The sequence below is a fragment of the Megascapheus bottae genome, chromosome 17, assembly GCF_031878675.1.
Source record: "Megascapheus bottae isolate mThoBot1 chromosome 17, mThoBot2.hap1, whole genome shotgun sequence".
Taxonomy (NCBI): Eukaryota; Metazoa; Chordata; class Mammalia; order Rodentia; family Geomyidae; genus Megascapheus; species Megascapheus bottae.
The window spans coordinates 8,593,500-8,615,596 of NC_143525.1; the positions used below are offsets into that span (position 1 = coordinate 8,593,500).

At 42.2% G+C, this 22,097-nt stretch overlaps 1 protein-coding gene across 3 annotated transcripts in view; it reads left to right on the forward strand.

Annotated features, from left to right (window-relative positions):
* The window catches only part of Myocd (myocardin), a 78,418-nt gene extending 56,321 nt beyond the window's left edge, over window positions 1-22,097 (forward strand). For all 3 annotated transcript variants that reach the window (XM_090349550.1, XM_090349551.1, XM_090349549.1), the window contains exons 7-14: window positions 1,051-1,167; window positions 5,529-5,794; window positions 6,317-6,470; window positions 11,052-11,966; window positions 14,647-14,790; window positions 16,367-16,495; window positions 19,603-19,660; window positions 21,095-22,097. In XM_090349550.1, the coding sequence (XP_090205676.1) occupies window positions 1,051-1,167; window positions 5,529-5,794; window positions 6,317-6,470; window positions 11,052-11,966; window positions 14,647-14,790; window positions 16,367-16,495; window positions 19,603-19,660; window positions 21,095-21,672 (2,361 nt within the window). In that variant the 3' untranslated portion in view covers window positions 21,673-22,097. The remainder of the gene's footprint in view (window positions 1-1,050; window positions 1,168-5,528; window positions 5,795-6,316; window positions 6,471-11,051; window positions 11,967-14,646; window positions 14,791-16,366; window positions 16,496-19,602; window positions 19,661-21,094) is intronic.

Here is a 22,097-nt window from a genome sequence, read left to right on the forward strand (position 1 = left end):
TCAAAGCATTTTTCTTTCCCCTGCTTGCATGCCAAAGCTGCTCTTTGAAACCAAACTTCTTTGATAGCATTAAACGTTTCATCAGACCATCTGCACATATTATTCTGACAGTAAAAACCCGAGTTTCAGATTTAAGAATAGCTTGAGAAGAAGACAAGTTCTTTTCTGCTTAATTCTAGGAGAGGGGAAGAAGGAATGAGCCCTGAACAAACCCAGGAAAAATGCCAATGCCCTTTCAGGTTATCTCATCCAGCAACATCTGACATATGAGGACACAAAGGTTGTAAAAGAAAAGTGGTCCACAGGGCCAGAGACAGGTGCCAGAACTCAGGGGATCCAGCAGCCCCATTGTGACCTCCCAGGGAGAGATCCTGAGCAGCTACTGCCCCTTTGGGTCAGAGTCATTGGGTAGGAATGTGGGAGAGAAAGAAAAGAGAATTATGCCTTTTTTGGAATCTTCAGCAGACAGAAATGTGCCTCTTGTAAAGGTTTGGATAACACTACACACACTTCCCACAATTATCTGTCCATCTTTATGCATGTGTTCATGAATATGCATGTGCATTTACATTAATATCACATATGTCCATATATGCAGACATGCAAATATCGATAGATACCTAACACGCATATAGAAGTATGATATCCTCATCCATATATGTATACCCAAATATGTCTTGTAGTTACCCACTCATGTATACATATATGTCAACATATGCATACACCTAAATACATATGCACATATGTATATACATACCTACAAACACATGCATATATGCCCAACACACAGGCATACACATATCCAGACACAAACATATACCCATATATATGTATATTTATACTTACATATTCATATTCACTAATGTATGTACTCATAACACACATAAATGCACACATACACACATTCTTTTCTGGCTACCAACACCTGTCTGCCTAGATAAGAAGCCAGGGTGTCAAAGCAGCAGAGCTCTGCCTATGAGACTTTACTTTAAACATTTACTTTAAACACTTTCCTTTTATTTTTGTATCTTAATAACATCTGTATTTCAGGATCATGCATTGGGCTCCGAAAATGATAAGAATGATTCCACCTCCCAGCCCAGCAACCAATCCGACTTGGGGAAGCATGGACTGAACACTTCCATTCCTGTGCATGCTGCTGTAAAGGTAAGGGACTGGTCATCCTCCCTCCCCCAGTTACCCCCATCCCCTTCCCTCTGAGCACCCAGCTTACAGAAACTGTTGGGAGCAGAGCTCCTCGGTCAGGCTTTATTATGTGAGGAGAGTCCTGCCAAACCGTGGCCAGGTTTAATCCACTGGAAGTTATCATAGAATAGGAGTCGAGAAATGGGCCATCAGTGTAAGGAGCAAGATTCTATTCAGGGTCTTAGCTGCACTGTATGTTGGCATTTGTGTGGGATCACACAATCCTAAGTTAAATGTATTTCATGATGTCACCCTTAAGAAAGACGCAGCTCACTGAAATACATACATAACAGACCAGGGAGGTTGGGTTAGATTTTGTGCCAGGAAAACAGTCCTGAAAGACTTGTATAATGTAAAATCTTACCAGCCATGGCAATTCCCCCTGGCTAGAGAAATGACATGGGGGCTGGAGGTTACATTCACAGTAAAGGAATAGCTGCCATCATTATAATGCTGTTTATTCTGCTGGTACTGGGGTTTCAACTCAGCACCTCCATGCTCTACAACTTGAGCCAGGCCTCCACCTCAGCTTTTTGCTGCCTGTTTTGGAGATGGAGTCTCATGGATTCTTCTGCTTGGGCTGGCTTAGAACTATAATCCTCTGAACTCAACCTCCTGAGTAGCTAGGATTATAGGCGTGAGCTACCAGCATCCATTTAGTATAACGAATTTCTTATTTAATCTTTCAGCTTTTGATCCACAGAATCTTTACTTGTCAATGAGCTCCTTGCCCATCATTTAGTCTACCTTTATGGCATTTTATGTTAAACAACTTATATTTGATTTGAGAAGATGTTTAATGACATCATTTAATACATGCTGAGGGGACTCTTAGGGGATCTTTTTATAAAGGGGAATTATAGAGTAAAATGATAAAGTAACAATGTCATATTCTCAATGGATGGAAAGCACTTAATAGTTTCCCAGTAAAGCTCTCCACCCAGTTTACAATTTGCTCAGTTCAGCAGCTTTAAAATAATGTGATTATCGATTAATCTTGTCCATTACAGAGGAAGCAGGAAGAAATGGTTCACACTAAGACTATATGTAAAGAGAAATTATATTACTGCTTCCATCAGTGTATTTAAAATGTGCATATTGCAAATTAATAAAGCTGTCGACCTCATTATACTAAGAAGGAGGCTTGAGAGGAGGCTGAGCTTCAGAGACTTATGCCTGTAATCTTTTTTTTTTTTTGCCAGTCCTGGGCTTGAGCTCAGGGCCTGAGCACTGTCCTTGGATTTTCTCAAGGCTAGAGCTCTACCACTTGAGCCTCAGCACCACTTCTGGCTTTTTTGTATGTATGTAATACCAAGGAATCGAACCCGGGTCTTTGTGCATGCTAGGCAAGCACTTTAACCACTAGGCCAAACTCCCAGCCCTTATGCCTGTAATCTTAAACTACTTAGTAGGCTGAGATCTGGAGGATTGTGGTTCAAGGTCAGCCTAAGCAGAAAAACTTGAGACACGCTTTCTCAATTGAGGACTTGATGCAGTCACTTGCACCTGTTGTCCTAGCTATGGGGGGAAGGGAGCAAACTCCTATCTACAAAGAAAAAACACCAAAATGCAGAGCTGGAGGTGTGGCCCACTGGTAACAGTGCCACAGGAAATTGTGGCCCTGAGACTAAATCCCTGTATCACATACTCACACACACAGCAAAACAAACCAAAACCCCTACAATTGTGTGAGAGGAGGCCTTTAAGACCCCAAAGGGAGCCAGCTCTAGTTTTCATTAACCCAATAATGCATTCTTCAAGTGAAAAAAAAAGATATGCCTGACTGGTGTTTCTTCAGGGATACCCGAAATGGCAAAAAGGCTCACCAAAGGTCTCTCAGTCATTGTTCATGAGAGAAATGAACAACAAAAATGAAGCTCATAGGAAAATCATTCAGATGGATTTCATTTTAAAATATGAAAATAAGCCTGGCATTGTAATCCTGGCTACTCAGGAAACTGAGATCTGAGAAAATAGATCCAAAGGCAGTATAGGCAGAAGAGCTCACAGGACTTCTTTTTAAAAATAATCAGGAAGGGGGCCGGGAGTTTGGCCTAGTGGTAGAGTGCTTGCCTAGCATGTACGAAGACCCGGGTCCAACTCCTTGGTACCACATACACAGAAAAAAGCTGAAAGTGGTGCTGAGGCTCAAGTGGTAGAGCTCTAGCCTTGAGAAAGTCCAAGGACAGTGCTCAGGCCTTGAGCTCAAGCCCAGGACTGGAAAAAAAAAATCAGGAAGCCAAGAGTTTGGCCTAGTGGTAGAGTGCTTACCTAGCATGCACGAAGACTAGGGTTCAATTCCTCAGTACCACATACATAGAAAAAGTCAGAAGTGGTGCTGTAATTCAAGTGGTAGAGCTCTAGCCTTGAGAAAGCCCAAGGACAGTGCTCAGGCCCTGAGTTCAAGCCCTAGGACTGGAAAAAAAAATCAGCAAAAAAGTGGGATTGAAAGAGTGCTCGTGCTAGTGCACCTGCCTAGATCTGAGTTCAAACATCAGTACCTCAGAAAAGGAAGGAAGGGAGGGAGGGTGCGAGGAAGTACTTGAATTCTCTCTCCTTCAATCCTCCATAAAGCTCTAAACAGAAAAATAAACAAACACAGCTTTAAATATCCTCTGAGTTCAAAAAGGAAATGAAATTACACATTTGCATAAACCCAACCATCTCTGCTCCACACTCTCCAGAGGAACGGATCTGATTTTAGTATATTCTGGAATGCTCAACATGCTAAGATATCATGCAGGGGAAAACAATTTCCTTAACTCCGGATTTAGTTGCAAGTCAAAGGACTGAAGCTCCCGTGGTGAGCTAAAAGAGCAGGGGACCCAAGTAAGGCAGGGCCCAGCTGGTGACAACGCTAGCAAAAACCTCTCCAAATTACAAGGCTGAATAATTAACTGGAAGTGACGAGTAGGAGGAAATAAAGACATTCTAAGCACACAGGAATCGTTGTGCTTGTTATTTATTAGTCTCTGGGAAGACAACCAGGAGAAAACAAAAACACCTTGCTGTGGGACAAGCTGAGTCAGTGAAAGGCTAGTTATAGGGCCCTCCCACAAGGTCACAGTCAGATGTGTTTTTTGAGAGTGAAAAGGGACAGCTGCCAAATCAGAATGCAACTGCCAGCTATTCAAGAGCGCCCTCGGCTGGAACCTCCTGGTACCAAGTTTTTCCTCCATTTAGTTATGATTTCTTTAGTAAAATTCAAGATTTGACCATTTAGTCTTGTTTTTCCTGTATGTATAGAGGCTTTACATCAAGGGCCTCATACTCCTTGCCTAGCTTTTTTACTCTGGCCTGACACTCTACCACTTGAGTCACAGCTCCACTTTTGCCTTTTTGCTGATTTGTTGGAGCTGAGTCTCATGGATTTTTTAGCTCACACTGGCTCCAAACCCCGGTCTTCAGATCTCAGCCTCATGAACAGCTTGAAAAATTTTGCTTTTTGATTGGGTCCATAACAGTATGGACCCAATTTCATTCTATCATTTGAAGGCCTTTAGATTTCAAAAGGTGATAGCTATGGAACTATACTTTAGAATATTAGAATTACTTTTATTAAGTCAGTATTATATTTATAGTCTTTATCTTAACCACTGAGATCAACATAAAGTGCAGAATATTTTCCCAATTATATCACTTCAAGCATTTCTCGTCGTTTTCAATCCTTGTACCCTTAACAGCCTTTACTATGCTCAAATCAAGGTCTAACCACTGGACTGAGAAGCAACCCAGTGGGTCCAGTACTGATTCTTTACTTTTTATAAAGTAACATCCTGATTTTGTATGCTCACTGAGTGAGAGAAGGGAAAAAGTTAAGTCTCTTTTATCCTCCATTCAAAACAATGGAGAACTATTCTTCTGGATTTCCAAAGACAATTCTAATCTCATCTAAGTTTATGTTATTAATAAGTCAGCTTATTGCATGCTTAATTTGAAAATAAATGCACTGATATACTTAAAAGCAGTCTTAGGAAAAGTTGTCTAATTAGATGCTAGACTATCTATTGTGTCCCGAATAAGAAAGGGCACTTGGTAAGATTCAGGCTTCCATTGGACTCTAGTCCATCCAGGAAGAAAATTTTGGACTTTTGGAGCCATTTCTAAGATGTAAGACTCCCTGCCATATCATCCCCAGGGTTCTGTGTTTTCAGTCAATGTATGCAGCAACCATATTCCTGTCAGAGGAACTCTTCACCCATCGTGGCTCTGCCAGGTTGTATTTCTAGGATTTGAGAATAGGGAACAACTCTTCTCTGGTAAAAGACCAGGCTTTCTCCTCATCATGCAAAGGACATGCCATTTCCTCATCCTCTTTGCAGTCCAAGACCTTGGGTGACAATAAGAACCGACACAAAAAGCCCAAAGACCCCAAGCCAAAGGTGAAGAAACTCAAATACCACCAGTACATTCCTCCAGACCAGAAGGCAGAGAAATCCCCACCACCCATGGACTCCGCTTATGCCAGGCTGCTCCAGCAGCAGCAGCTCTTCCTACAGCTGCAGATCCTCAGCCAGCAACAGCAGCAACAACAACAACAGCAACAGCACAGATTTAGCTATCCGGGGATACATCAAGCACAACTCAAGTGAGTTTGGCCAGCCCAGGGTGGTCACTGAGGGCAGAGGTGTTGAATGACTTCCCTTGGCTTGAGGCATGCAGGAAGTGAGAAGCAGCACCTAGGAATCCAGCAACTATTTCTAAATCTGCATCATGGAAGGTCTCAGGATGTAATGTTGGCATTGCTCGCCCTTCCTGTGCACTTCTCTTTGGGACAGTTGAGTGACAATCTCAGAGATGGATTCCTGGGTCCAGGTGCTGAGTGAGACCACTCCACTAGGTCACCTTTTACATTATGCTCAGCGTCCTCACCTATTAAGTTGCATGTGGATTCTCTCAGACTCCTGTCTCCCCCCAAAACAAAACTTGAGGGAGAGGGGTGTGGATCTTTTGTCACTGGCCAACTAGCCTGTGCTGTTTCTCTTCATGCTGCCTTCTGCTGCTGATTCTGACATGGCTGACAATTGTAGCCATGACTCAGAGGTCTGGTCCAAAGGTAGTTTGGTCTGTACATTTCTTTTTTTTAAGTGCCTCTGTGTTTGCTTTCCAGAGAACCAAATGAACAGATGGCCCGAAATCCAAACTCCTCTTCAACACCACTGAACAATACCCCTCTGTCTCCTGTCAAAAACAGTTTTTCTGGACAAACTGGTGTCTCTTCTCTCAAACCAGGCCCTCTCCCACCTAACCTGGATGATCTCAAGGTAGAAGAGTTGATACTTTTTTTTTTCTTTTCTGTTTGTTAGTGCAATGTAGCATTACTAGGACTTTGCTACCTGATTCCTTGAGATACCCCCTCAGGGTGGGGGATGTGAGAAGTATATGTGAGACTGAAAGGGGATGTTAGAATGTGTCATCTAGTCAAACACCTCCCATCCTGAGAGAACAAAGCTGTAAACCCCAGCTCAGCCTTCCCAGGTAGTGTGACCTTGGACTAGTCTTTATTGGTCATTGTATGCCATGGGGGAAACGTCTCTGAGTCCTGGGAAAGTTATGCTAAAGGAACGATCCAGAGTTTAGGATGAGATGCTGAGAGGCAGGGCTGATGGGAAGTCCATTGAGGGAAGGAGTAATAGCTGGTTTCTATCTGTAAAAAAATATTACAAGTTCATTCCGGATGAGTGGCAAGGGATGAAATAGAAATGTTAGGGTCCTGTGCAATGTGGGGGGAGTGGAAACAAGAAAAGAGAATGAGATTGGAGAAGAGGAAGAGGAAAGACTGGGGGAGGACAAAGGAGAAGGAAAGAAGGAAGGAAGAACATGGTTCAAACATATTTGGGGAAGGAAGAAATAGGAGGGATTTATGAAAGTGACCCTCAAAAGGTAATTAGAAAGATAAACTACTGGAGATAGATTTTCAAGAAGCATCTGCTATTGTTAATACATAAAACTGAAAACACCAAAAAATAGTTTTATTTTTAAGAATTATTAATGGTTATATCGTGCTATTTAGAGTTTTGCATTTCTGAACATTTCTGAAAGACATTTCTGAACATCTGGAAAGTGATAGAAAGTAGGATAAAGAGATTGAGAAGTTTGGAAGCTAGGAAATAGATGATGGATATTAAGAATCATTGGTTCATTTATTTTAAGGTGTGACCATGCAACCACAGCCATGTTCTTCTTCTTCTTCTTCTTCTTCTTCTTCTTCTTCTTCTTCTTCTTCTTCTTCTTCTTCTTCTTCTTCTTCTTCTTCTTCTTCTTCTTCCTCTTCTCCTCCTCCTCCTCCTCCTCCTCCTCCTCCTCCTCCTTCTTCTTCTTCTTCTTCTTCTTTTTTATTTTACCATTTGCTTTTCCAAGGCAGAATGAATGTTTATTCACCCAGGTAAAGTATGCCAGGAAGGAAGGGTGGTTCCATTGAGAAAACCTAATAGTCTGAGTTTTCTTGGACCGCAGCCTGATAAGTAAATAAATAAAGATGATGCTTACAAATGTAAGCATTCTAAATTTTGCAAGTTGTTACATTTCACCCTGACTTAACTCTTTCACAGCCATGTTTTTAAAGAGCATTTATGTTTTAGAGATAGCAAAATATTTACAGGGGAAATTATGTGGTTTCTCTTCAGAACAATTCAAAAAAGGTAGAGAAAAAGTAGTGTAGTGTGTAGAAATTTGGACAGAAGTTGATCATTGTTAAAGTTTTTGATAAACATACAAGTTTGTTTATACTTTTGTATCCACTTGTATATGTTGGAATTTTTTTCTATAATATGTGGTTTTGTGAATTACCAAGGAGTAACACATAAGGGAATAGAGGAAAGAGGTGTTTGCAAATCTTAGACCTGAATGAGCCCACACAGTCTAATATTCTGAAATTCAAGATAAATTGAACTCAACAAGTATTCATTTCATTTTCAAGTATGAGCTGCATTATTTAATAATGCAGCTTAAAATATTCAGTGCAAGAACAGAGTCTAAAAATAAGTGGAAAGCTCATTAATTTTAAGTAACTCAAAATTAAAACAATAATGAATTGCCATCCTGCCCTTTTCCAAACTAGCTAATCTAAAAACAAAATGAAAGAGAGAAAGAAAGAAAGAACGAACAAGAAAAGGAAATATTACCAAGAAGACTGTGGGGGAACCATCATATTGCTGGTTGATAAAGTTTTATGATAACTTTTAGTTGATTATCAAGTAACATTTAAAGATGAAATATGATAGCATTTAGAAAAGTAAACTCTATTTTAATAGACAGTTAAAACTCCGAGGAAGCATAGCAGATCATATTCCCTTCAAGACTTAAAAATGCATATGAATGTATTTTGTTTCCTGATAACTACTTTTAAATAACTGTGTGTCTATAAATTTCTGACATGCTTTCTTTAACACATCATGAACATTTTTCATAACTTTTAATATTCAATAAAAGTTTCATTTTTAATAACAGCATATCAGTCTGCCACCTACTTAGCATTCCACTCTTGGACATCTAACTAGCTGCCAGATTTTTGTTATTTAAAGCATGATTTCTGTCCATACACTTATTAATTGCTCTGATTATTTCTCTAGGCTGATTACATGGGATGAGAAATTCCTGAACTAAAATGTATTTTAAAATATATTTTAAAACATTCTGGATACCTATTACCAAACTTCAGTCCTAAATAATCGTTCCAGTCTGACTGAAATGCAACATTTAAAAAAAAAAGAAAAAAGCTCTAGTTAAAAATACCAGTTGCCCTAGTGCTTGATAAAAGCTGTAATTATTCACTACGTCTCAGGAGAGACCCGAGACTCAGTATTGCTAACTAACTCCCCATACTCCTCATGGTTCCTTGTCCCAGAACTACCCTTTGAATAGGCCAACAATACATTATCTTTCTAACATTCCCACCCCCTTTCTTGCTGCTCATACCTTCTGCATTCACCATTCAGTTTCTTGTGTTCTTGATCAATTTGGTGAATACAAATGTAAGCACATCTTTATGTACTGAATTCTTTGAATTACTAATAATGACACATGATGGGCCACCATGTTTTTTAGATTTTATTTTTGTTTATGAACAGCTGGATAACATCCCTATCTCTTTCTCTCTTTTCTTTTCTTCTTCTTCTTCTTCTTCTTGTTCTTCTTCTTCTTCTTCTTCTTCTTCTTCTTCTTCTTGTTCTTCTTCTTCTTCTTCTTCTTCTTCTTCTTCTTCTTCTTCTTCTTCTTCTTCTTCTTCTTCTTCTTGTTCTTCTTCTTCTTCTTCTTCTTCTTCTTCTCCTTCTCCTTCTCCTTCTCCTTCTCCTTCTCCTTCTCCTTCTTCTTCTTCTTTTTTTTTGGTTGGGGGAGGACCAGTACTGGGGCTTGAATTCAAGGGTTGGGCACTATCACTTTGATTTTTTTTCCTTCAAGCCTGGTGCTCTACTATTTGAGCCACAACCCCAATTCCAACTCTTTAGAGGCTAATTGGAGTCTCACAGACTTTTCTGCCAGGTCCGAACTGGAACCTCAATCCTCAGATCTCAGCCTACCGAATGGGTAGGATTACAGGAGTGAGCCACCAGCAGCCAGCTCCTATCTTATTTTTATATTAGGTATTAACTTTTTTCATTTTCATTGATATGTATTTTGATATTTGTGTTGCGATGCTTTTTTCCCCCAGATTGCAATTCACACCTGCATTTTGTTATCTTTTTGACTCAGGATTTTCAGCTTTGGTTGTCAATATTTTTATGATTATTGTGCCTGTTTTTATGCTTAAAATGCAGATGTTCAGATGAATATTCTCTTACATACGCTTCTATCTTTAGGATTATTGAAACTTATTGCCTGTGGTCTTAGGAATGAACTGACATTGCTCATAGAGCTGCTAAATTAGCACATTTAAGTAGGTCATGTGTGTCCCAGGCATTTTTATTTCAGTGATGCTTTCACCTTACAGTGAGTTTAATAATACCTTGAGGAACATCTTTGTAGCATAAGGTAAAACCAAGAATTGTTTCTGGATGATGGTGGCTTGCTCCTGAGACTGAAATTAGGAGGATCATAGTTCCAAGGTGGGCATAATAGTGCTTGTCTGCCATTCCAGCTATATAGAAAGCATAACTAAAAGAATCATGGTCCACCAAGACATGTGAAAGGGTATCAATGTATGTGAATTAATGCACCTTCTATCTGGCAAATATCATGTAACCCTTTTATTAATTACAATAAAAAATATAAAAAAAAGAATCATGGTCCAGGCTGCTCCAGGCATAAAAATATAAGTCAATTAAAGAAGCAAGGACTGCATAAAGGTCTTGGAAATGTCTTAGCTTGGTAATGCAGCATTTTCCTGGCAAACACAAAGCCCTCAGTTCAAGGCTCAGTACCACCAAAAATAGGCATAGATAAAAGTGGGCAAAGCTCGTTTATATTAGAGGTAAGAGAGGAAATTGGAGCCTGGCACTGGTGGCTCACTCCTATAATCCTATGATCACTCAGGAGACTGAGATCTGAGGATCATGGTTCTATGCCAGCCTGGAAAAGAAAATCCATGAGATTGCCATCTTCAATTAGCCACCCAATTCTGGAGGTGGAGCTGTGGCTCACATGGTAGAGCGCCAGTCTTGCAGGAGGAAAAGCTAAGGGATGGCACCTAGACCTGAGTCCAGGCCCCAGTTACAAATACACCAAAAATAAATAAATAAATGTATTTTTTTAAAAAAGAGAGGAAATTGGAAAGTATTTGATTTCTTTTTTTTTAAAAGCAGGTGAGTGTTGTAAAAATGCCATGTGTGACATTTTAAAGCTCATCTGAAATACATTCAAAACATTACCTGTCATTAGCAACAATAATAACGTCCTGCTTCCATTAGGTTTCTGAATTAAGACAACAGCTTCGAATCCGAGGCTTACCTGTGTCGGGCACCAAGACAGCTCTCATGGACCGGCTCCGACCCTTCCAAGACTGTTCTGGAAATCCTGTCCCCAACTTTGGGGACATAACCACGGTCACCTTTCCCGTGACGCCCAATGCCCTGCCCAGTTACCAATCCCCCGCCTCCACCAGTGCCTTATCCAATGGCTTCTACCACTTCGGCAGCACCAGCTCCAGCCCACCCATCTCCCCGGCCTCCTCCGATCTGTCGGTGGCCGGGTCCCTGCCGGACACCTTCCAGGATGCGTCCCCGTCCTTCGGCCTGCACCCCTCCCCGGCTCACGTGTGCACGGAAGAGAGTCTCCTGAGCAGCCTGAACGGGGGCTCGGCTCCCTCGGAGCTGGATGGGCTGGACTCGGAGAAGGACAAGATGCTGGTGGAGAAGCAGAAGGTGATCAACGAGCTCACCTGGAAGCTGCAGCAGGAGCAGCGGCAGGTGGAGGAGCTGCGGATGCAGCTGCAGAAGCAGAAGGGACACCACGGCGCCGACGAGAAGGCGCTGCCTTTCCTGGCCGTCCCCATCAAGCAGGAGGACACCGTCTCCAGCTGCCCCTTTGCGGTCCAACAGATGCCCAAAGGCCAGGGCAGCAGCGCCGAGGGCCAAGCGCAGGCTGCTGGGGACGCTGCGAAGGCGCACGGGGCGGAGTCCTCCAGTCAAAGCAACAACGCACTGTCCTCCACGTTCCTCAGCCCGCAGTGCTCCCCCCAGCATTCACCATTGGGGGCCGTGAAGAGCCCACAGCATATCAGCTTGCCTCCTTCGCCCAACAGCCAGTACTTCCTGACTGGGGTTCAGGGGGAAGGCCGCGGGGTCTCCTCCCCCGCCTGCAGCGGTCAGGTGTGCCCTGCACAGGTAAGAACGCCTTGTGCCAGCCCCAGGGAAGGAGGAGATGGATGTTAATGCTGAAAAGTGAAGGGCTCCGCACATGCAGAGCAACCCACGGACCTTCCCAAAGAACACCCATATTCCATTGACGCCTACCGCTCAGGGTCTCATCAACTTCATCTTGTTGTAGGGCCACAGAGTAAATATTTGGAGATTTGCCACTCATACCTTCTATGGTACAACTATCCGGCTTTACTCTTTAAAAACACAAAATCGTATTTTTTTTTCCTTTTTGGTGGTATTGGGGTGTGAACTCAGGGCATCATGCTTGCTAAGAAGCAGCTCTACAATCTGAGACACACACATTCCCCCCCCCCCCCTCTCTCTCTCTCTCTCTCTCTTCAAATATACTTTTATGTTGTGATGAAGGTGTGGTACAGAGGGTTTACCAGTTTCCCATTTCATAAGTCAGGTAATGAGTACATTTCCTTTTCTTTTCTTTTTGTCTTTTTGGAGGGTGTTTTGGTTTTGTTGTTGTTGTTGTTGTTGTTGTTGTTGTTGTTGTTTTGGACAATGTCAGCCTTCCTTCACTTTCCCCCAGTTTCCCTTTGCCATCCCTACCCACAAATAGTTCGTGTTCTACATGGTGTCTACTTATTCAGTAGCCACTTTCTGTCCCTCCCCCTTGGCCCCTTTAAAACAAAAGAAAACTCCAGCAGCAAAAGAGAAACATCACCACCACCCCCAAAACAATAACCATAATAACAACCATGTTCCCTTTCCTGGAATTCATTTCAATACATGGTATTTTAAATGTTCAGAGAAGTTACACCTTTGGATCCTTCCCCTTAGTGTATGCTCCTTCAGTTTGCTTGTCCTGAATAGGTTTACCTGTTCAGTTTTATCTGAGATCAAGTTGCCACATATGAGGGAAAACATGTGCCATTTGTCTCTGAGTCTGGCTTACCCCATTTGGCATGATTTGTCCATTTATATCCCTGTTAATGACACCTCTTCCTTTTGCTAATGGATGAGTACATTCCATTCTGTATAGATAGGCATGACATTTTAATGATCCACTCATTTGTTGTAGGGCCTCTGGGCTGTTTCTATAATGTGGCTATTATGAATAGTACAGCAATGAACTTGGAATGACACACAGACCCTTTGACTGTTTTTGTGACAGGTCTCTCTTTGTCAGTGCTAGCGATACTCCTCTGTATGCTTCTCGCTGTAGTTGAGAAGAACATGTGACCAGCTATTGGCTGGGATGAGGACAGTCTCATAAACTGTTTTTGACTTGGGCTAACCTTGAACCACAAACTTCCTGATGTCTGCCTCCTGAGTGGATAAGGGTAGAGGTGTGCCCAGCTCAGCTTTACTCTTGCATTGTGTGAGAAGCCATACACATTGCATAAATAAATACATAGCGTTCCAACAAAAATAGTGAGCAACATAGCGTTCCAACAAAAATTTAGCTACTTCTCAGGAATCTTTGGTGACGACCCTGATCTCAGCCCAGATCATCTTTCTAGAGAGCCAAAAAGAAGCTATGCTGCATACCTGTAGTCCCAGCTACTCTGGAGGTAGAGCAGGATGATTATGAATTGGATCCTTGACACAGGAAATGATTACACCTTACTACTACTGCTGCTGCTACTGAAGAATGTGAATAAAACACAATGGAACCCACATAACACTTTGAAAGAGGGAAAAGGATGAAGAATAACAATTGAAATACGATAGGAAGTAGGTGGATTTTCTCAAGTGCCCTGTGCACATGTGAGGGACTATCACAGCGAGCCCCTTGCAAACTACAGCTACACACTGATTCAAAAATGATTTCAAAAAGCAAAGGACTAAAACGCCCACATTGATTGTATCATGAGACATGTGTACATAATCTCATGCATTAAGAGCTCCCATTTATTATTTTTTATTAGCCTTTGAGAAAATGGGAGCTCAGAAAGGTTAAAGACATCCAACCTCATGCAAACTTAGGGTAAGTTTGTTCTCGGATTCATGCTGTTACCCTATTGAATGTCACTATCCTGAATCTGGGAGAAATTCATACAAATCTACCCAAGTAGCCCATTTAAATGAATGACACCCTCTTCTGATGGGTTCACGCAAGAAGGTACAGCGTCAAAGTGGCTAGTCGGCATCGCTAATAAGCAACCGTCACGCAGGAACAGCAGCATCCACAAATACAGAAGTAAATAGCCCCACACTGTAGTGTCTTGAACACATATCCCAATTTGACATTGAGCCCTCGCATTTGATAGTTGTGAACAGTAGGTGATACATACAAAAATAAGATTTGGGGAGTGTCATTAGCAAGTCCATTCGCTAATAGAACTTAAGGAACTTTATGAAAACACCAGGGAACAGAGAATGGAGATTAGAAACAAAGCTGAGCCCTGGTGGCTCACACATGCAATCCTAGCTACTCTGAAGGCTAAGAGCTGAGGATAGAGGTTCAAAGCCAGCCCAGGCAGGAAAGTCCAAGAATCTCTTAGGTCCAATTAAACCACTCAAACCCCAGAAATGGAGGGTAGAGTGCATGTGGTAGAGCATTATCCTTGAGCCAAAAGAGCCAAGTGAGAACATGAGGTCCTGTGTTCAAGCTCCAGCACCAGCATAAAAGTGAAAGCAATACTCAAGTATGCTGCTGGCCATTCAATTTGTCACTTCTTCCTTTCTGCAGAACTCAGGGGTGCACGATGCCAGTAGCCCCAGCTTCTCCCCCTCATCTTCCAGCCTCCATCCTTCTTTCTCTGTGGCCCAAACAGACAGCAGTCACGGTGCTGGGAGCAACCCCTGTCCTAAAAGTCCAGGTGTACAGCCAAAGGTAAGGACCTGGAAGAAGTTGAAACCAGGAATCCACATTCCCTCCTTCATTTCTCACCATGGACCCTTTCTTCTCAAGGGAATGATGAGGTTCAATGGTGGAAAATGCATATCTTTTTTTTGTCTTTTTTTAAAATATTTTTTATTGTATTTAATAAAAGGGTTACATGATATTTGCCAGATAGAAAGTGCATTAATTCACATACATTGATACCCTCCACATGCCTTGGTCCCCATTACCCTCCCCCCACCCCCCTCTTGGTTTTCCCCCCTTCTCTGTCCAATTGGAGAATGCATTTCAAAGATAGACAGGTCTCATCAAAATGCCTTGAGATGAATATTCAAATAAGGGTTAGGAGGTGTACTGAGGAGTCATTTCTGGAATCATGATGGCTAAAATGGCTGCGGTATATTTGCAAAACAATGCAGACATCCATCTAGTTTCTGTGTAGCTAGAAATAGGACTAGGAGCATGGGAAAAGAATGGAAGGATACAGAAAGTTGAAATTATGGTGCCAGATCTCTGTACAGAAGGAACTGATGGAAGCATGCACATCTATTGACGATGGACAAAAATCTAGGCTATGAAGAGCCCAGGAAGTTCCTAGGAGCAGAGAGGAGGTAGTAGAAAGACACAGACATCAGCAAGTCATAACATGATAGAGACACATATTGCCAGGTAGTAGTGACACATGCCTGTAATTCTAGCTGCACAAGAGGCTGAGATTTAAGAATCATAGTTCAAAGTCAACCCAGGCAGGAAAGTCCATGAGGCTCTTATCTCTAACTAACCACCAGAAAGCTAGAAATGGAACTGTGGCTCAAAGTGGTAGAGCACCAGGCTTAAGCAAAAAAGCTAAGGGGGGGCCGGGAGTTTGGCCTAGTGGTTAAAGTGCTTGCCTAGCATGCATGAAGACCCGGGTTCGATTCCTCGGTACCACATACGTAGAAAAAAGCTGGAAGTGGTGCTGAGGCTCACGTGGTAGAGCTCTAGCCTTGAGAAAGTCCAAGGACAGTGCTCAGACCCTGAGCTCAAGCCCACGACTGGCCAAAAACAAACAAACAAACAAACAAAAAAGCTAAGGGACAGAGGCCAGGCTATGAGTACAAACTCCAGAGACCCAGGCACTCCACAGAATGTAGAATTCTCAGCTGATTCAGGAAGTGAGAGCTCAGCCATGCCCCCTATGTCTCTGAAATGAACCCTAGTTTGGAATAACTTGGTCTGGTGACATGAAGTACTCTGGAAATCCTGGCTTGAGGAACTGATCTGCATCGGAGTGGACTCTGCTTCTATTTCCTTTTCTTAACTTGTCTTCTGAAAGTATTCCTCAGGTGTTTTGCAGAGAAGGAAGTAGATCTGTGACTAAGATATCACCAGCAGTCAATACATAGTGACACATGCTATTATCAGTATAATAAAATTATTAGTTATTTTCTTATCTCTGGCTTTTACTACTATCATTGAGTCTTAGATCACTTTTTCCCCCTAAATGTTGCCTTTGACTTCTAGAGAAGAAGAGGTATCATTTCTGACCTAAGAATTGAATGTCTTTCTCTGTTTTACCTACACGCAGATGGCTTGCTTGCACTCTGCTGATAATATAGGGAAGAAGTTCTCAGTTCCATCCCCAACTTTTTCGAAGTCAAGTCCAGCTGTTCCAGACATAACCCAGCCTCCATCCTATGAAGATGCAGTAAAGCAGGTAACCCCATTTATTCTTTCTCTGAGGATAGACAGAATCTGTGGGTATTGTGTTTTATTACTAAACCATGCTGTTTGTAAATTCTGGTATTGTATCTGGTGCCTCTCCAGCAGAATAAATAAAGTCTCTACACAGAATAAACCAATATACTGTGCATATATGCAGACAAATGAAACTTAGGGTGGTTCAACTTATGACTTTTCAACTTCGTCAGAGTATGTGATGTAGCACAGTCAAAACTCTATTATGAGCTGGGCACTGGTGGTTTATGCCTAGGATCCTAGCATCTCAAGTAGCTGTAGTTCAAGTGGTTGCACACTAGCCGTGAGCACAAAAGCTCAAAGTCAGCATCCAAGCCCTGAGTTCAAGCCCCAAGACTGGCAAACCACACACACACACACACACACACACACACACACACACACACACACACACATACACTGTGTTATGGGCAAAGCCCTGGATGCTGGTCTAGAAGCCACAGTGCCCAGTCAACTGCACAGTGAAAGAAAACAACCTTGCCTGACATGCATCAGAGTTTGAGCGGTGTCTTGGTTAGGTGTGGTCAATGCATTTTAGCTTGTGGTAGTCAATTTATCTGAAAATAATTCATCATAAGCTGAGGAGCATCTGTAGAACTGAGGGCCACAGGGAGAAGGAAACTAGGATGGCATCCAGGATGCCTGATCTAGGTGCCAACTCTGCCACCTGTCATTGCCATGTAGGATGGGCACCTATTCAACTTCCCATCTGTAAAATAAGGATGGTAATATCCCACTTACCACATTGCTTGGGTGCTTGGTAAGTACACAAACATGTGAGAGTGGTTGTTAGGGTAATGCATTCTATACTTCTTTGTAGCTTTAACGTCAACAGACCATTGCTAGTTCTTAAATCTGAGTGCTTCAATGCAGGGAGATTCGTGCTAACCTCTGCTTCCACTTATGTTCAGAAAGTAAGAAAGCAATAACGAACCACGTGACATAGTTAACCCTCTTGATCTGCTATATTCAGCCAGCTGGGGATCCCATAGGGAAGGAAGGAAATTCTTGTAAGTTCCAAATAGCAAAATTTGATTTTTTTGCCACCTGCCATCCACTGGGTTGAGTCCATGTAGATGAAGTAATGTGCTCTCTGCATCCACCATCCCCTATTCATTCCACAGCTCTCCCTTCTCTCTGCCACACACAATGTCTGAGCATTCCTTCCCTATGTCTGATCACATACTTTGATTGTCCTAGGATGGGTGCCTCTGTATTGAAGATGCATAGATTTTTCTTGTTAAAATTCCCCCATACAGTGTAGTACAACCATTCACAGCCTTTACACCACAACAGGAAGTATAAGCAATCTACAGAGGATTTAAGGTACACAGGAGAATGTGGGAAATGTGTAGGCACACATTATATCCTTTTCTGTGGGATACTCAAGCATCCAAAGATTTCCCAGTAAAGGATTTTACTAAAACAAAGGTATTGAAGATACTGAGGAAGGACTGTATTTCTAATATTTGAGCTTTGATTTAGTATCCGATAACCCTGTGCTCATCGCAGAAAAAGAATATCTAAATCCACTGCTGCAGGTTTCTGTTGGTCTGCAGAGTGTATAAAGAATCAGGTGTTGTACAAAGAGGGACTTCTCATTTCTGAAAATTTAGAGGATCTGGCAATGTGAGAAGCACATTTATGCCAACCAACAGTTCTTCTATATGTGACTCTACATCACTTACTGGAGCCTATAGGCTGTAGGAATTTTTGGACTAGCCGTCACTCATTCTTTGGGCAGTTTTCCCATCAATATTGATTAGTGATACTCAATGATATTAATTGGCTCTGGGAATTGAGGGGTGTGAAAGGGACAGCTGTTTTTTTTTTTCCCTCTCTTCCTCTCTTCTGGTATTTAAGATGTCTCCTGATTCTTCACAGTTTGCATAGAAAACGGGGGAGAGGGGAAGGCCAGGAATAAAATGGGCTTCAAAAATGAGACTCCACTTAACCATGCCAATGAACAGAGAGAAGGGGGTAAATGCACAAGGGTCTACCGTTCTGCAAGCTTTAACAGAGAGAAACAGAAGGACTGGGAGCTAGGTTCTTGGACCACAATCACAGCAGCCTAACGGGAGGCAGATTCAGTTCATTACTAAGTGTGTGATGATTGAACTCAGGGCAGAAATCTCTCACGTAAATGAATTAAAGTATATACTCTGTTCCAGGACTCATTCTTCCCGCTTTCTCCCTTTTGGTGGAGTAGATTATTTCACTAGGTAATGTAAAACTTTCAGCCAGTATAGTCCAGTTCATAAAAGAATTATTCTCTGTAGCCAAAAGATGAAAACAGCTCAGCATTCATCACCAGGTGAATGGATAGATAATCTGGGTCTATCCTGAGGAGGGAAATGCTCACTCATGCTACACCACAGATGAAATAGTCATAAAAGGAAATGCACTATATGATTTCACTTATGTAAAGGACTGAGAGTAGTCAAACTCATAGACAGAAAGTTGATATGGTGAGCTAGCCAGGGTGGCTCTTGGCTAGAATCCAGGCAACTTAGAAAGTATACAACAGAAGGGTACTGGTTCAAGGCCACACATAGGGAAAAAAAACCTCATTTGGTCTTAACCAATAAAAAAGCAGAGTCTGATGACACACATCTGACATCCCAGCTATGCAGGAAGTCTAAACTAGCCCAGGTGAAATGAAAGAGCCTATTCAAAAACTAATCAAAGCAAGAAGGGCTTAAATTGGTAGAGCACCTGCCTGGCAAACATAAGATTCTAAGTTCAAACCCTAGTAAGCACCAAAAAGAAAGTTACCAGGGATGAAAGGGTGAGTTAAGAAGTTATTGTTGAATGGGTTCAGAATTTCAGTTTTGCAACTGAAAAGAACTCAGATGAATAGTGGTAATAGTGGTGATCAAAAATGTAAATGTAATTAATCGAATAAAAGTTTACAAATGACTAAAATGGTGAATTCACTCTACCTGCATTTTGCTACAAGCTTTTTTAAAAAATCTTTTTAATTCCAAAACATCCTGAGCCTACTGATTTCTGCCAGAAGAAACCACCTTCTAACTTCTCTGCTTTCCCTTGGTTAATTTTTACCAGCAAATGACTCGGAGTCAGCAGATGGATGAACTTCTGGATGTCCTCATTGAAAGTGGAGGTAAGACTGCCTTGTGTTCCACCCAACCGCATCGGCTACACCTGTGCATTCTGGGATGTGATGTATTAGAACCAGTGATGCACACGGAGTCAGGAGTACCAAGTGTTGTGTGGGTAGAGTCATTTCCTCTGAGCTTCAGGTGCTCACACTGGCTAATTCTTTGCTGCTTCTATCCTTGCAATGCCTCTCATCCATCATTTCAATAGTTTTCATTTTCTCCCTTAAATGCTTTCTTTTCATAAATCATTTCTTTCTTCCATTGTAACTTCACTGTCCCTGTTTTCTTCTTCTTTTTTCTTGCCAGTCCTGGGGTTTGAACTCAGGGCTTGGGTACTATCCATGAGCTTCTTTTGCTCAAGGCTAGCACTATACCACTTGAGCTACAGCACCACTTTTGGCTTTTTCTGTTTATGTAATACTGAGGAATTAAACCCAGGGCTTCATGCTTGCTAGGTAAGTACTCTACCACTAAGCCACTCAGTCCTCTCCCTATCTCCTTAAATGCAAGATGAGACAAGCCAACAAATAATGAGAATATTGTGCTACCTATTCAAACTGAAACTCAACTGGATGGTCCATTCGTGCTTACACATTGTTCAACTTACTGATTAAAAAGCATTCATCTTGTGTTTCATGCCTTCTTTTAACTTATTTATTTATTTTAAAGAATTACAGAGTATGTGCCTAGAATTTGAAAACACAGAAATGAAGTTAAGGACCTAACGTGAATATGTATAGGTAGTGAGGAGACAGAGAGACAGAGACTGAGAGAGAGGGAGGGAGAATATATATACAGAATTGTCCAGCCATCATGCTAGATTCACATCTCCATCAGAAAACTCCACACCTTGATGGAAGACGGAGTATGGAGCATGAATAACAAGCAAATGAGCAGACACTTCCCATCATAAAAAGAAAGCAGAGATACATGTATAAGTTTTGTGACAGGGAGATGAAAGTCCATACCAGATTCCCCACTTTAAGACAGAGTGTGGAGCAAGGATAGGTCAGAGTGAGGAGAGACTGGGAGATTACAAAATGAAAGAACAGTTGTGAGTTCATCGTGAATGAGTTGAGTTTTCTAGAGAAATGAGTTCAAGCCCCAGTACACACACACACACACACACACACACACACACACACACACACACTCACGCACACACAGGCACACACACACACACACACACACGCACACCACAAAGGAGGGGAGGGAACAATAAGAATGGTGGACAGAGAAGGTAATGGAGGGGACAGCAAAGGAGGAAAAGGAACTTAAGAAAAACAGTGCTTGACTGTCAGAGTGCAAGTTCTGTGACCACTTGCTATGTCTGTCTAGGCGCACTTCCTCCATTCCAGAATCCACCCCCCCACCCGTCACCATGCTTGATTAACAGTTATTTAACTATTCACCTTGCTGTTGTGTTTTACCCACAGAAATGCCAGCTGATGCCAGAGAGGATCATTTATGTCTTCAAAAAGTTCCAAAGATATCCCGGTCCTCCCGAAACCCCACCACCATCCTCCCTAAGCCTTCAGCCTCCTTCTCACAGTCATCCTCCGGAGGAAATGGCCAGGTGTCCTTTGACCACTACCCCACCGACAGTGAGGAGCATCTGGAAGTCTTGCTCAATTCCCACAGCCCTGTAGGAAAGGTGAGCAATGTGGCCCTGCTCAAGATCGGGAGCGAGGAGCCTGCTTTTGACGGGATCATGGATGGCTTTTCTGGAAAATCTGCAGAAGAGCTCTTCAATGCCCATGACATCCTGCCTGGCCCCCTCTCCCCGATGCACACTCAGTTTTCACCCTCATCCATGGACAGCAATGGTCTGCAGCTGAGCTTCACAGAAGCTCCATGGGAGACCATGGAATGGCTGGACCTCACCCCACCGGGTTCCACCCCAGGCTTCAGCTCCCTGGCCACCAGCGGCCCCAGCATCTTCAACATCGACTTTCTGGATGTCACAGATCTGAATTTGAATTCCCCCATGGATCTTCACTTACAACAATGGTAAGACACAAGCGGGGCAGCCAACAAGGTCCTATGGGGGAAAGCCACAAGCCACAAACACTGACATCATCCAATATGAAGAAGAAAATTGAAAAGAAAAGAAGAAGAAGAAGCCAGGAAAACTTCTGTGACCATTTGCAAATACCAATGGGCATCAATTCTAAGACAAGTGAAACAAAACAAACTGTAATCCATGGTGTGGTATTGACAAACGTTCGGTATTATTTCAGCAATACATTCAAAAATGTGCTTTCTCTGATTAAGGATGCCAAAAATCAACATTCTCGCTGCTCCCCCTTTTTTTTCTTTTAACATCAGTCTTGTTTCTTTCTAGCCCATAGATTTTTCTCCCCACTTCAGGCATTATTAGGGCATAAGCTCAACACAGAAAGCTTTTGACCTGAATTTACTAGACATACTGTGGGAACA